Consider the following 17,333-nt stretch of genomic DNA (forward strand, 5'->3'; position numbering starts at 1 on the left):
ACCACACAAACCATGTCTTTCTATATCAAGTGAGATATCTGTAAAGATCTTAGCTTAGTGCCTAGCCTACAGTATTAACTTTTGTCTTTATATTTTCTATATTTCCTAGTATGTTTCTCCCCTCTCCTTTTCCTATAAATCTAACTTTTATAACAAATAATAAAAAGCAGAAAAAAATTCAGTTAAACTATTTGGAATTATCTGAAGAAAGTAACTAAAATTTCTATACCCTGTAACCCAGGAATTCTACTGCTAGGCATGTGTATATATATACACATATAAAAATATATACACACCTATGTATATGCATATATATGTATATATACACATATTTATTCATGTATATACACAAATATTATACACATGTGTATATACATATGTGCATATGTGTGTATATATGTATTTTGTATATACATACACACACACATATATCCCTAAGTAGGTTAGTGATAAAAATGAGAGAGTCCGATATACCCCAAATTCTCCTGCTTCTTTGCAGAGGTGAAGTATTATGCATTTGAAATGTATGAATACATGTCATTTTATAATATATGGCATGGTGAAGCCAGAACAGCAAGAGGTGGAAAAAGGCAAAGTGTATAAACGAGTGCCTAAACGATCTTAAGAGTTGGCAAAGTGGTATAGTGGATAGAGTGCCAACATTGGAGTCAAGACAACCTGAGTTCAAATCCAGTCTCAGACATTTACTAGTTGTGTGAACTGGGCAAGTCACTTAACCTCTGTTTGCTTTAATCCATTGGAGAAGGAAATAGCAAACTACTTCAGTGTATTTGTCAAGAAAACTCTATGGACATTATGGTCTATGGGGTCATGAAAAACTGGATAAGACTTAACAACAAAAACTGATCTTAATTAATTCATCTCATATCATAGTCCAGGTGAACTACCACAGAGACTAAAGAAATGGTGGATGTAATTGAGACTTTATCAGGATCTTTAAAAGATGAAAGGGGAATGGAGAAACATCATAAGAATGGAGAAGGGCTATTCTGATTTTCTGAAAAAGAAAAAAAGGAAGGGAATGGAGTCTGCAAACTGTAAGGCAATAAGCTTGCCTTTGGTTACTGGAAAAATTCTAGAACATATTATTAAAAGGATGATTGACAAATAGCTGGAAAAGCAAGTAGTGATCATGAAGAGGCAATATGGCTTTATCCACACATATCATTCCAGACTTATCTTATTTCTCTTTTTGACAGGGTTACTGTTACTCAATCAATGAAAAACAATAGATAATGGTTTGTTTAGATGTTAGTAAAGTCTTTGTCTTTCATATTATTTTTTTTGGGGGGGGGGAATGGAGAGATGATGGCTAGCTGACAGTACAATTAGGTAAATTCAGAACTGACTCAACCAGCTGGACCCAAAGAATAATCATTAAATTTTGAAGGAGGTCTCCAGTGGAGTGCCTTTAAGGATCTATGCCTAGCCCTGTGCTGTTTAAAATTTGCTTTCAAAGACTTGAATAAAGACATGCATGGCGTGCTTAGGAAATTTGCAGGTGACAGAAAATTGGAAAGGAGTACTAACCAACTGGATGACAAAGCTAGGATCAAAAAGGTTATTAAACTAGAACATTAGGCCAAATTAAATAGGATGAAATTTAATAGGAACAAATGTAAAGTCTTGGGATCAAAAGATCTGCTTCACAAGTATGATACAAGGAAGTATGACCAGAGGGTAGTCCATCTGAAATCTTACATATATACACACACACATATGTATGTGTACACATATACATATACATGGTATGTAGGTTTTGGTGGACAGCAAACAATATGAATCGTTGCTCTGATATAGCACCTAAGAAAGCCTGCATAATCTTGGGCTGCATTGAGATGCCTGATACCCAGAACTAGGGAGGTAACATGGTCTCTCTCTTGTTTTTTTCTTTTCTTTCTCTGTCTCTATCCCTCTCCCTCTCCCTTTCTCTGTCTCTCTGTCTCTGTCTCTCTCTCTCTCTATATATATATATTTAATATGTATATAAATATATTATATGTAAATATGAAATCTCTCGTTTCTAAAATTTTTGTAAGTTTTGCCTTGGAGGCCACATATATTAGAAAAATTAGATTTTTTCTCTCATGAGTCAATACATTTATTGTGCTGTCTGTATTCAATGGTCCTTTGAGATATTAATGGCAGAGGGGAGAGGAAGGTATATGGTATCTTATGTGGTCAAAAAGAGACTTACAGGTAAGACTAAAACCCCAAATTGATTCATATACAAATTAAAACCATTTCAGAATTGATGAAGCCTTTATCTTAATTCATAATTGTTTCTAAGAAGAAAATGAGAGAAAAAGATAAAGGGGAAGTCACAATAAGGAAAAGGAGTGAAAAGATGTCCTTTAGATGCTAACTTATAGTGCGCATATACCACTTTGGTTTTTAATGAAATTCTTGGATAGTATAATTTCAACATTGTCCTGAAAAATTCCATACAAAATATGAGTAATTGTAGTATGTCTAGCTCTTGCTTCTGTATCTCAGAGAAATGTAGAGAGTTCGGGATCATCCAGAGGAAAGGACTACAAATGATGTTAAATTTAGAAGAAGAAAAAAGAACCTATAAGAAGTTATTACACACAAAAAATTTATGAACTGTTTCTCAGCAAAGAAAGCAGAACCAAGGGAACAATATATACAATGACTCCAATAATGTGAACAAAAATGAGGCTAAAAATGGAAGCTGGACTTTAAATTAAATGAAAGGAACAATTTTGATGTGGGAGGAAAGAAGAAATCTCTTTAACTTCCCTTGGTAGAGAGAGAGAGAGGGAAAGATTACTACTGCTAAATGTTGGGTGAGTGGTCAGATGTATTCATGTCTGCGTTGGTTTAACCCAATTGTTTTACTTGGTTATGAGGGAGGGTTTTAATGAAGGGAGAATATTGGGAAATGGTTGTGGCATAAGAAACAAAAAGGTTGTCAATAAAACTTTGTCATTAATGTAAAGTTTACTTTGACAGAAAGGAGAAAACTAGGAGTTAACCATTTTTTCCTATTTTATGGAGGGCTATTATTTTTTAAAAAATGAAAGAGCAGCAGAAAATTTACCCAAACTGCATTACGATGAATAGCATTAGATGTAATGAAGGACATTAACTATTAAAGACCATACAATTCCAGCATGGATTTTGAAGACACTTGGAAGGGTGTTGGGGTACAAAAAAGTATGCTGAGCTTGAAATCAGGAAAGCACTGAGATTGATTTCAAACTCTGCTACTTAACAGGAATGTGACCGGAGGTGGAGGGTGGGGTGTCATGTAACATCTCAGAATCTCAGTGTTCTTTTCTGTAAAATTCTGATAATAATTCCCTGCAAATTCCTATCTTATAGAATTATCATAACAGTGCTTGGCAAACTTTAATGTACTATATAGTTGTAAGTTGTTGGCTATGATTAGTAAGAAAGTAGATATTCATTTTTCTTAGAGTGACTAGTAAGAGGCAAACTAGGTGGTGCAGAGGATGGAGCACTGGGCCTGGAATCAAGAAGACCTGAATTCAAATCTAGCCCCAGATACTTATTAGTTTTGGTATCATGGGCAAGTCACTTAAACTCTGATGCTTCAGCTTCCTCAACTGTAAAACGGGGACAATAACAGCCCCTAACCTTACAGAGCTAACCAAATGAAAAAGTATTTGTAAATGCTTAGAATAGTGCTGCCCCGTAGTAAATATGTCATTTGTAATGCTATATAAATGGTTGGTTATCCCCTTCCTTTCTCTTCCCTAACAATTTGATCTAGAGAAAGAAGAATTTTCTTTTAAAATTTCCAACGAAATTGCTTTCATCGTGAAGAATAGGAAATATATGTTCAGAAAACTATGAACATCATTTTTGGAAACAGTAAACTCAGCACACATACATTTTATACACATGAATGTGTGTGTGTGCATATACACACATATTTGTGTCTGTCTTTATATAATTTTCTTTCTAAAAAAATCAACACTTCTCATTTGTTTAGGTATTGATATACAGATGTGTTCCTAAATAGGTGGCTAGAAAGCAAAATCACTTACATTGAATAATATTTTGATTCTGACACACATTATAAAATGAAAAATGTCTTCTCCAGAAAAAAATCATCAAGGTTATTGGGCACTGGAGGGTTGGGTGAGAGAAGCATTGACAGAAGAAAGATGAGAAAACTAAGGAAGAAAGAAATGCAATAGTAATTCGAGTTTTGTTTATAAAACTAATCCTGATTCTCTCCCTTACCTCTATTTCCTCACCCATTACCACCTGGTTTTGCTATCAAACTGTAGCACAAGAGTCATAATTGGTAATGGACTTGTCATTTGGCTTAACAATGTCATTGACTAAGGTAAGGAGTCAGCCAGAAAGAGCCTTCTGCCTCTGCCACTAATTGCATTTTTTTGTTTCCAAATTTCCTAATAATTCCTAATTTCCTAATAAATTGTTCAGTTGTTTTTCAGTCATGTCTGACTCTTTGTGACCCCATTTGGAATTTTCCTGACAAAGATACTTGCAACTTGTTTTGCAGTTAAGGAAACTGAGGCAAACAGGGTTAAGTGACTTGCCCAGAATCACACAGCTAATATTCTGAGGCCAGACTTGAATTCAGGAAGATGAATCTTTCTGATTCCAGGCCCAGCACTGTGCCACCCAGCTGCCCTTTCCAAATAATTAAAACCAAGTAAATTAAATCTTTAATACCTAAATTCCAGATGGGATTATCATATAATGAAGAATAAGCATAAAATGTCATAAAATGAGGTGGTCAAACAAACCAAGCAGTTCAGATCTCTGTCCTCAAAATAAAACAACTCCCCACCCCAATACATACAAAAAACACGTCACTAGATCCTTCCATCTGCACAAACTATCATCCTACTGTTACATTTTCCTTTCTCCTTCCTTACTGTTTCCACTCTCTTTCCTCTCATTCCTCTACCTGTTTGATTCTGGTCCTCACTCTACCAAAATTACCTTCTCCAAGGTAACAAATGATCTCTTCACTGACAAATCTGATGGTTTTCTCCTTCTTGACCTATCGCCTTGGACACCCGTTGACCACCTTCTCCTCCTGCATACTCCCTCCTCTCTGTGTTTTTGTGACATTAGTCTCTCCTGGTTTAATATGATTCTCTCCAGAGTCAGTCTGACTGCTTCTTTTCAATCTCCTCTGATAGCTCATCATCCAAATCACTCCTAACTGGGGTCGTTCCCCAAGATTTTGTCCTAGGACCTCTCTGATTCTCCCACTACGCTCTCTGGATATCTTTTTTAGCTCTCATGTGTTTAAAGCAGATGACTCCCAGTCCACATTTCCAGCACCTGTCTTTCTCATGACCTTCAGTCCTTCATCACCAAATGCCTACTGGACATTTCAAACTAGTTGTCACAGAGATATGTTATTATATTAAGATGATTTGTTTCATTTCTCCTAAATGTCCCCGTCTTCTAAACTTCCCTATCTGTAGAAGGTACTGCCATCTTTCTAGTATTTTAACTTTGTAATCTTGACATAGAGCAACTAGGTAGCACAGTGGTAGCATGGTAGACCTGGAGTTAGTCTCATGTTTGTGAGCTCAAATCTACCCTCAGATATTTACTAGCTGTGTGACCCTGGGCAAGCTATTTAACTCTGTTTGCCTCAGTTTCTCATTTATAAAATGAATGTAGGAAGGAAATGGCAAACCACTCCAGCATCTTCACCAAGAAAACCCTAAGTAGGTTAATGAAGAGTTGGACATAACTGAAACAACTGACAGCAAAATCTTGACATAATCCTGGAACCCACCCTCTCTTCGATTGCACATATCCAGTAAGCTTCCAAATATTGCTATTTCTGCCTTCACAATACACATCTTCTTGCATGCAATCCCTTCTCTTCATTCACATACAGCTATTACTTTAGATCGCTAAAGTGATTTTCCCAAAATGCAGGTCCCCCAATGAAAACAATGAAATAAAATGTCAACCCCCAATCAATAAAATCCAATGGCTTCTTATTGCCTTCAGGAGTAAATACAGAATGCACTGTTTGACATTCAAAATTCTTTATAAGTTAGTCCCCTCTTACCGTTCCAGTCTTCTCATACCTTACTCCCCAATACTCTTCAATCTAACGTCATTGGCCTCCTGGTCATTCCACAAACATATCTCTCAGAGCATTCTCTTTGGTTGACCCTCTACCTGGGCTGCTCTCCTTCCTGACCTTCAAAGAGTACTTCTCTTCCTTTAAGATACAGCTTATATATTATCTTCTGAATGAAGCCTTCCCTGATCTCCAAATGCTAGTGCTGTTTCTCCCAAACTACCTTATATGTAACTTTGTGCATGTGTATTCACATACTGCATTTATTTATTAGTTTTATGTACATGATGTACACATTTTTATTTGTACTTTTTTTCCTGTTAGAATGGAAGCTTCCTGTACATTGAGATTGTTTGGTTCTTTGTACTCCAATACCTAGCACAGAGCCTGATGCATAGTAGGCTTGTAGTAAAAGCTCAGTTATAGATGAGTTGATTAGGAACTTTAGTATTTATAATAATTCTAAACTTTCTTAAAGCATTAAACTTCAGGACTATTTATTCTTCACTAAGTTATACTGAGTGATATTAAAATGGAATGAATATGGTCCCATCTTTTGAAACCCTGCGCCTGTTAAAATAATCAAAATTTATTCGATCTAAACTGCAGACCCTCCTTTACCCTGTTATCAGAAATATGACTTTGATTCTGGTTAGGCATCATTTATACTAAAACCACCCCCCAATTATCCTAATTAACCATCATTTCCATTCCATTTGGATATTTGCAGTTTCATTTCAATTGAATTACGACACCTTCTCTTACACAGAAGAAAATATGGGGTATAGAAAGCAATCTTGCAATGCGAGCTTTAATGTAAACACACAGAAAAAGCTGAACTGGCCTTTGCTACAAGCAGAATGCACACAAGGAGTGATACAGACGATGGGAAATAATCACTTTTCACAGTTAGCTAAATGGAATGATAACTCCCATTTCCCGACGACTTTCGGAGTAAGAGAATAGCACGAGTACTCCATGAAGCCAGTTTAAACATTTGTTTTAATCTAGACAAGATCATTGGCTTTAATATTTATAATGCAATTACAATGCTTACTGCATGTTGCTCATATAATCTAATTTTTTTCTGGTGACTTATTATCACTAGGCTTTAATTTCGGCGATGGCAAGAATTCAGAAACACATTTAGGTTATCATTAGCAATGAAAAACAAACCTGGAGCTTGCTCAGTCACCTCATGTGCATATCTCATTTAAGCTTCAAAGCTTTTTTTTTTTTTTTTTTTTACTACCAAGACAAACTAAGCTGTTCCATGATTTGCACATTTTTATAGTATATTATCAACTGGTGGCCAGCTAGGTTAAATTAATGCCATGAAAGGCAATTAAAGTTGAAATACTCTATCCCTGTGCAATATTTATGAATGGCCTTTCACAAAATTTCAAGACAGTCATAGCCAATGAAAACTAACCCATAAAACTGCTATAAAATGCCACTATCTTTCTAGCTACATATCATTAGGAAGCAGTTGCCTGAACTGTGATTTTTCCATTTCTTAGATGCCAGAGGTAAGTACTCTTTTTATGACTAAAAGGATAAAAAGATCTAAGTGTCATATATCACTAATCATTAGCCAACCACAAACCAATTAACTTCAGGTGTTTGATTCTAAATAGCACCAAGACATTCCAAGGTTCATTTATAGATACCAAAAGACGGGCTGGAGAAATCTGAATGAGGTAGAGAACAGAACAACTGATTTGAATTCTACAGGATGGTGTAAATGAAACCATTATCAAAAGAAATATTGTTGGATGCCAAGAGAGATACTATTCATCATCAAATAAACCAATTGCTTTTGTATTAGTGTAAAGCAAGGAAATACTAGTAAACGAAGATGTCTCAAACCATCCCCTGAGAAGGGCAGCTCAATGTCTTGGGTAGCTTTTAAGCATAAATGAGAAATAACTGTTATATTATTCTTCACATCTTTTAAGTTACTCATCGAAAGGACAGCAGTTACAAAAAAGATCTTTTTGTGGGAACGTTATATATTTTCAAGATGACTCAACATTGAAACACCAAATAATTCTCACAAAAATAAATACATCATTACCAAAATACCTTCCACCAAAGCCAACAAAATAGCCTACAGTCCCTTGAGTATTAAATGGACTATAATGAATCTGAGTTGCTGCTTGGTATTCATCATATAATGTGTCTTAATAGAATTCAGGGTACCACACCAGATTTTTCAGACATCTGAGTAATTTTCATCTGCATGATTACAGCACGGTGTGTATCCTATCTGGCAGGATGTAGGTGGTCTGATCCTTAGCTGGTCTGTAAAAGCTTGGAAGTCATTCCCCATTTCATTATTTCAAGATTATCTTCTCTACCACAAACATGGGCAGATACACAATTTTCTTTTTCACTGTAAATGAAGGGCTACTTGGATCTGCATTGTGGACTTTTTCCCAAGTTAGAAGACAATATACAAACTCAGTGAGAGTATATAAATCAGAACACATGTACTAAGAACTAGCACATAGTTAAAATGTTTTTTTGGGAAGTTATCCAAGGAGTCAAGTCTGATAGTACTTTACATAGTTGGACTGCAGTGAATATTATTTGGCAATTTAAAATTTTATGTCATAACTAAGATTATCTTTACTTTTTGAAAAATTAATACAATCAAATGTGCTTATATTCCATAACTGTGCTTATATTCCTTAACAGAATGAGATCTGCAGCTTCTTTTCATCCTTAGTTCTCACATCTCCAGAGAATTTCTTGATTTCTACTTATTACTATCTTTTGTTTCTTTTATTTATTGGACAAATAGCTATTTTATGTTTTTTATATTCAAGGGGCTGTATTAAGTATGCTGAGAGATACAGAGCTGTACACCTACTCCAAAGTTATTTTATTTTTTTTTCTGATGAAATTGGAAGTTCCCTGGGGGCAGAGAATACCAGTAATGATCTTGATATACTTCTTAACACCTAGCACAGTGTTTTACATACTCAGTTAAATGTTTGTTGAATTTATTTTTTGAATTGTTAAGATGTTTTATTGTAATTACCTTCATTTTCATTAAAAAATTTTTATACCAAACTTGAAAACACATATAAACATGAATATTTCCATAAGTAAATAAAAATAGAAAAAGACGATTGTATGTGAAACCTTGAATCTCATATACAACGTACTATTTTAAAGTATACACTCAATGCAGCACTTTAGTTCCAAAGTTTTCTTTCTTGTCTGTATTGTCCTCTGAACTTTCTTCTGATCTCTTCCATCGATTAAAAAAAAATGCTTCACTGTACTAATCACTAACACAATTCCTGTCTTTTAATTCCTCCATTCTCTCCCTTCTCTCCACCTCCTAAAAGAACCAGCATTTGTAACAAATTAGCACAGTCAAGTAAAGCAAATCCACATATTGGCTATGCCTAAAATATATATCTCATTGACTTCTAGCCAATCATCTCTTTCCAGAGATGAGAAACAAACACCATCAAAGGTTCTATTGAAGCTGTGGTTGATCATAGTTTTTAAGTCTTTGTTTTTGTTAACATTGTTGTGGTCATCACATAAATTATGCGCCTGACTGCTCACCTCACTCTTCAGCAGCTTGTACAAGTCTTCCCAGGTTTCTCTGAATTTGTCCCTTTTGGCATTTCTTAACAGCTCTATAATATTCCACTTTATTCACATATGTACCATAATGCATTTAATCATTTCTCAATGGATGTGCACCCCCTTAGTCTTTATTTTCTTTCCCACCATACAAAGTATTGCTATGAATATTATTGCACATATCAGTCTTTTCCCTATGTTTATTTATTTGGTATATAAACCTGTTAGTGGTATCACTGTGTCAAAAGATATGGAGAATCCAATTCCTTTTCAAAGGCCCTTTGTGACTTTGATTTTTGTTGTGTTATGGTCAGGATGGTTGTATTTATTGTTTCTGGTTTTCTGTGTTTTATTTTCCCTAATGGTTTTATTCCATAGGACACAATCATGTCAGTTTTAGTTGTTGCTTGGCTTTAACCATGTTTGTTTCTACTGCTTTAAAAAAATTCCCCTGGACCATATACATTCTGCTTCATTTTTTCATTTTAATTCTCTGTGGGTCATTATATTTCACACACTGATACTGGGCTAGGCACTTAGAGCCTCCAGGCAGCTTGGTAAGACTATATATGTTGATAATACATTCTGACCTATTCTGAAAGAGAGAGTTTCCTCACCTGGGAGCTCCCTATCCCAATGAAATTACTAGTCCAGTCCCTACCCTTATCTTTTCTCAGAAATAAAATCATTTTCGATTCTACTTCCTAATCCATTGCATCTCTTCCATTTTATGGGTGAATTTATTCCATTCACATTCGTAATTATGACTTCATTGTAATTCCTCTCTATTGTGTCATCTTACTGCTTTTCCCTCTTTTTGACCCTTTCCCCCCTCCAATAAAACAAGTGGGCAGAATAAAAGAAAGAATGTGATTAATATCAGTGATCTGCAATTGGAGTGATATTTCCATTCCACTAGTGGTCCCTCCTCTTTTTCCTTCATTCAGATCCTGATCAATAGTTCTTAAACATTTTTTTCATTATTTCCTTTTAATTTCTCCTTATGCTCTATTCCTCTAAGTTAATGTGTGTTCTGACTATGACTTCTCTTTTAGAATTTCTACCTCAAATTCTTTTTGTGTGTATCTGTGACAGAGAGAGGCAGGGGAGAGGGAGAGGGATCAATTCTACTTTGTCCAGTTCAGAGTGAGGTTCATGTGATATCTATACTCCTCATTTCTTTTCCATATTGGTTTATTTTTCTTCTTATGTACCCCAATTATGATATGTTGTAAATTCCTTTTTCTTCATTTCTTCCCTAGTGCATTCCTTCCCCCACCCCATCCCTTAGGGTTCTAAAAGAGTACTTGTGTATTTTTCCCCATTAGAATACAAATATTTCATCATCATTTAATATCTCCCAATTGCTCAAATATATTGACTTCTCTGGATTTCTCTTGACTTCAATGTTTACAGTGAAAAATTTGTACTCAGTTCTGGTTTTTAATTAGGAATTTTTGAAAGTCCTCTACTCCATTAAAATCCATTTACCCCATGGGGTTATAACTCAGTTTTTCAGGGTAAATCATTCTTAGTTGTAAGCCTTTCAATTTTGCCTTTTGGAAGGTCATATTCCAAAATTTTCTCTTCATTAAAGTATTTGCTAAGAAATCTTGTGTAACCCTGAGTTTGTTTGCTTGGAACTTGAATTCCATTGGTTGCTTGCTTACATTTTTTCCCCTTTGACCGGGAAACTTTGGATACTGGTTATGCCATTCTTAAGAGTTATCATTTTTGGGTTTCTTAAGGAGATTATTGGTAGCTTCACTTAGCTCTTGGGATCTGGTAAATCTTGGTTGCTTTCATTCATGATTTCTTGAAATAAAAGCAGCAAAGCTTAGCTTTTTTTTTTTTTTTTTTGTTATGGTGCTCATGGAGTCCAGTGATTCTGAGATAATCTCTTTTTGACTGGTTTCCTGGGTCAGTTGTTTTTGATAGTAAATTCTTTGCATTTGCTATTTTTATAAACTTTTGATTTTTTCTTATGTTTCTTATGGTTTCGTGGAACCTTTGAGTTCTGTTTAGTTCCTTTTAATTTTCATGGAGTCTGCTACTTGGGTAAGAATTGCTACCTCCTGTTCTTAGCTATTTATTCTCCTTCAACTTCTTTCCTCCAGAGCTCCTATTTCATATGAAATTCCATTTAAAAATTCTTGTGGCATTTCTTTTTTAAATTAACATTCAACTTAATTTTATTTTCAGATCTGCATTCTCTCCTGGTCCCTCCCCCACATCTTCCCTTTCCCCTCATTGAGAAAGCAAGAAAAATAAAACTGATCACAAACATGAATAATCAAATAAAACAAATCCCCACATTGGCCATGTCCTTCCCCCAAAATGGTTCATGATGAATTCTGAATCCATCACCTCTCTATTTGGAGGGGATTTTTGCTTCATTTCTTCCAGGCATTTTTATAGCCCTTTGATCAAACCATTTTTTTTTTCCCCTCAGAAGCTCTGTTTTGTTTTGTTTTGTTTTTTTGTTTGTTTGTTTCTGAGTAGCTATTTTCTTCTGGGTTTCCCTTGAGCATCTTCTTGATGATGTCTTCTTATGTTTACTCATATCTCCAACCTCAAATACTGATGTGAGTTTTTGTGCCAGTGCCAGGTTCTACCATCTTCTATACTCTTGGATGGAGCAGTCAAGCTCTATTTGGGCATGACCTCATTTTCCTGGGCTCCTGTCACCAGCTTCCACCTCCACTGATATATCTGTGTTCAGAGTGCTGGCAAGATTCAGTGCTCTATGGTCAGATGTCCCTAGACTGGATGCTGCTATAGCGTATCTGCTACGCTCCTATCTCCCAGTCCTCCTCATCTGAGATACAGGGTCCTAACCCTGACCAGGACCTGCCCAATCCAGGTATTGCTACAAAATTTTTGCTAGTTCACCTGGGCAGCTCTTCTAGAGTGATGGCTCTTTAAGTCCACAGTTTCTAACTATCCTTCCGGGGCTCAATGAATAAAGTCACCAATATTTTTCTTTGGATTCACTTATCATTTGTTGTTATAGTATTAGTGGAAGCCCTGGATTCCCCTATGACCTTTTACACTGCCATTTAAACCAGAAGTCTCTAAATTCTGTTTAATGGATGTCAAATTACAGTTCAGAGTCTGTTGATCATATCTTCTTTAGTATATATTGACAATTTATATTTTTTTCCTGATGACACACTACTATTAGGTATTGATTTTACCTATGGCAAAAATTCAATAACACAGCCAGCTTAACACTGGAACTATATTACAAATTCCTTGGGGTATAGCCAATATTCTTTCCTAACTCTATAAATACTTGAGCATGGTAGCAATAATGTACAAGCAGTAAGAAATAAAGACTGACTAGTTTGTAGATTTTTGATCTTAGAATAATATAACATAATAAAATATAGCATACTGTAATATAATAAACAATTCCTTGATATTTTGTGAAATAGAAAATTCAAATATATTCATTAATGGCATTACCATAAAAATAAAGTGACTATTTATTAAAAACTGCACTTAGGCTCATGGGATCAAAGATTTAAAACTAAAAAGAGATCTTAAAAATAATTTAGTTAATTTCTCTCATTTTACCTCTAAGCAAGCTGAAATAATCAGGCTGAAATAATCAGAAAGATTATAACTTGACCAATGTATCATAGAGAAAAAGGAGTAAGTTTGAACACAGTGACTGCATGTCTGAAATATATATGTGTATATATATATATATATATATATATATATATACATATATACATATACATACTATGTTCATTCACATAAAATTAAATTGTGAGTATCTTTACAATATTCGTTGCTGCTCCTACCAAGAGTCCATTTTAGTGTACATCTAAAGTCATATACTTTTAAGCAAAGAAACAAAAAAAAATTAGCTAACCTTGATAATGTTCCAGATAACTCGGTAGCAGTCGCTCTATAAAAGACAGGGAAAAACAAGTGGTTAAAGAATGCAAACATGTAGTTTTCAGAGGCAGAAATACAAAGGATCACCAACTACATAAAAAACTGTGAAAATCACTATCAAGCAGAGAAATTAAAATGAAAACAACCTTGAATTATGACTTCACAGAAGTCAAATTAACAAAGATGAGAAAACTCATTATTGGAAGGGTTATGAGCAAATAGGACTACTAATTCACTAAGAGTGGAGTTATAAACTGTTGTCCTGATAATTTAAAGATCTTCAGTAAAGGAAGGCAATGTGTAGGAGTATACAGAGAATCATTCTAGGAGTCAGGAAGACCTGGGTTCGAGTCTGACCTCTAATACATGCTGACTGTGTGACCAGGCATTCTACTTTTTTGATCTCAAGGCAACTCCCTAAGAGTTCTAGAGTCAAGTAGTTATGGGTTCAGAACTTCCCTCTGATACTTATTATGTCTGTGATCTTGGGCAAGTCTCTTAAGCTCTCTGAGGTTCAGTTTCCTCAACTGTAAAATGAAGAGGTTGGAATATTTAGCCTTTGAGTTTCCTTCTATCAGTATAATCCTGACTCTAATACTGTACTCTGGTGTCTTCCATTCTCTCTCTATAATCTCTCACCTGGTATCATCATCAGTTCCCATAGATTTAATTATCATTTAATTATCATTTCTATGATTATCATATAATTATCATTTCTATATAGATGGAATTTAAGTCTCTCTTCTGATCTATGGTTGAGCATCTCAAACTGCCTATTAGATATTTAAAACTGAATGTCACAGAGACATCTCAAATTCAACATTCCCAAATTGAACTCATCTTTTTACCAAAGTCTATCTTTCTTCAGAAAAATACTATTTCTGTCAGGGGTTCCACAATCCTATCAATTTCCCAGGTTCTCAACCTCATCGTTATTTTTGACTCCATTCCATATGGAATCAATTTTCTAGTATGGCCATGTTTACCACCATATCTACCACCACACTACCTCTTGAATCTGTCCCCTTTCTTTTCATTCACATAGCTACCATTGCAGTTCAGATCCTTATCACCTTTTGCCTGAACTACTGCAGTGGCTTCTAAATTGGTTTCCCCACCTCAAATCTCTGTTTTCCAATCCAACCTCCATAGAACTGCAGAAGAGATTTTCCTGAAGTACAAGTCTGTATATGTAACTCCAATAAATTTTAATGGTGCTCTACTCTCTCTGTGATCAAATATCATCTTCTCTACTTAGTTTTTAAAGGCATTTACAACTTTGGTGTAACCTACCTTTCCAACTTCATTAAGGAAGGGAAGGGAAAGGAACAAGAGGAAAGAGGGAAAGGAATGATCATTTGTTAAGTGCCTATTATGTGCTAAATGTTTTACAATGATTAACTCATTTGATCCTTACAACATGTGCTATTATAATCCTCATTTTATAGCTGAGGAAACAGAAGTAGACAGAAGTTAAGTGACTTGCCCAGGGTCATGCAGCTAGTAAGTGTCTAAGGCCCGATTTGGACTCAGGTCTCCTTGACTTTAGGTCCAGGGCTCTCTCCTCCTGCCACCTGCCTGACCATATTGTTATACATGACTTCCCTTCCTTGTACTCTAGTTGGATCAACCAGCCCTTCTTGCCATTACTTAAAATGCCCAATCAAGAGTCTCCATACCTTTGTACTGGCTGCCCCCAAGCAATACCGTGTACATGAAGCTTCTCCTCCCACCTGGTAGTGCTTCCTCAATAATTTGCCTTTTATTTATTTTGAATTATCTTATTTATGTTCATGTTTTCTCCTCTGATAGCATCCCTGAGAGTAGGAACAGTTTCATTTTTGTCTTTTTATCTCCAGCACCTAGCATTGTGTCTGGCGCCTAGTAGGTGTTTAATAAAGGCTTGTTGATTGCCTTGTAGAAAAACTATTTCTATACAATGGTAAGGGAATTTCCTCAATAGGAGCTTTATATACCAACCAAGTCACAGAGAAGACAAAATACACACATGCACATATACACCCTCCTCCCTAAATAAAACAAACTAAAAAATAATAATATATGAGGAATGACTAGATTGCCCAAAATGCTCACATACTTTGATATAAATATTATATAGCTAGAACTCTAACTCCAGAGAAAGATATGTAGATATAGACATAGACAAAATGAGACACAGGCACTTCTGTACAGACAGTGTGGTTTATAAGAAGAAGATCTGACCAAAAGCCATGATGACCTGGGCTCAAGTGCTGCTCAGTGGGCATACTGGTCATATAACCTATTCAATCTGAGGGATTCTTGAGATCTTTGTTTGGTTTTGTTCATAGCAGTCTTATTTTTTACTGTGATAAATCTCAGCACACAGGTGATTGTGCATGATCACATGAGTCTAACTCCACATAATCTGAAACACGAACTAATGAAATTCAGAAGTACACCCTGGCATAAATTTTGAGAATCATCACTATAAGACTTAAAAGATACATAGCAGGTATTGACTTATGGTGGTAGGGGCATTATCTTTGCTGTTAATTTCTATTACCAACGAAATCACAGGTCCAGATCAAAGGGAAAATTTTTATATTAATATATATTATGTATAATTATACACATATAGATTATATGCACATATGTATATATGAAGTATGTATGTGTGGTATACATACATGTGTGATGCATATGTGTATAATATGTGTATATATTAGCTATTAATATTTTAGTTTGACAGTAAGGAAAAAAACTTGGGAATATGAAGACTTAAAACATCACCATTTGTGATAACAAAAAGTTAGAAACAAAATATATGCCTAAAATATGTATGTACCCATGTAACACATTTTAATCAGTTTGGCTGAATAACTGTGGAATGTAACAAATATGAAGAGTTCAGAGAAACATGGAAATGAATATACAGAATTGTTCAGAGGGAAAAGAACAATGGATGCAATTATAATAATTATGTAAATAAAGATAATAAAAAGCATTACTTGAGCTAAATTCAATGGATCCTGAATGAAACATACATTTTTGGACACAGTCAATGCAGGAGGGTTTTTTCTTGACTATAAGAGTTTTTGTTTTTCTTCTTGTTTTCAGTGGGGAGGGAAAGAGAAAAAGGGAAGAGAAAATATATTTTTGCTTACTGAAAAAAATAAAACTTCTAAAGAAAGAAATACAGAGGAAGCACACATCCTCCCTTCCTATCAACATTCCATAAACCACAAAAGTAGAATAGAATATTATGGGGTTTTTTCACCCAGGGAAGGGAAATTTTGTGGGAGGTTCTTTTAAGTGTTTGTTGGGAATTGCCTCTTGTGGGAAAACAAAATGAATCATTTAATAAAATAAAATATATGTAAGATAATATTTATTTAATAGACTTAAAAGTATGACCTCATGGCATACTAGATAGAAAGCTGACCTTGCAATCAGGAATATCTGGGTTCAGATCCTGTCTCTGATACATACTGGCCTGAGCCAGTCATTAGCTTCTCAGCGCCTCAGGCAACTCTCTTGAAACTGTAAATTGTAGAGAAGGAGCCAATTTGAATTTTTGGGATTCAACTCCAGGGACTTCTTACACTGATGGAATCACAGGTAAGTGACAAAAAAAGAGCATCACTTGTGCAAACTATACATTGGATACAGGTGTATATGAATTTAAATGCACATATATATGTAAGTAGTTAGTTTCCATAAATATAAAAAATGCTAC

The 17,333-nt window shown here is 35.0% G+C and overlaps 1 protein-coding gene across 13 annotated transcripts in view; it reads right to left on the bottom strand.

The window, feature by feature from the left end:
* CELF2 (CUGBP Elav-like family member 2) overlaps positions 1-17,333 on the bottom strand; it is a 620,126-nt gene that overhangs the window by 474,557 nt on the left and 128,236 nt on the right. For all 13 annotated transcript variants that reach the window (XM_072653373.1, XM_072653356.1, XM_072653346.1 and 10 more), the window contains one exon: positions 13,590-13,625. In XM_072653373.1, the coding sequence (XP_072509474.1) occupies positions 13,590-13,625 (36 nt within the window). The remainder of the gene's footprint in view (positions 1-13,589; positions 13,626-17,333) is intronic.

The sequence above is a fragment of the Notamacropus eugenii genome, chromosome 3 (assembly GCF_028372415.1).
Source record: "Notamacropus eugenii isolate mMacEug1 chromosome 3, mMacEug1.pri_v2, whole genome shotgun sequence".
NCBI classification, from domain to species: domain Eukaryota; kingdom Metazoa; phylum Chordata; class Mammalia; order Diprotodontia; family Macropodidae; genus Notamacropus; species Notamacropus eugenii.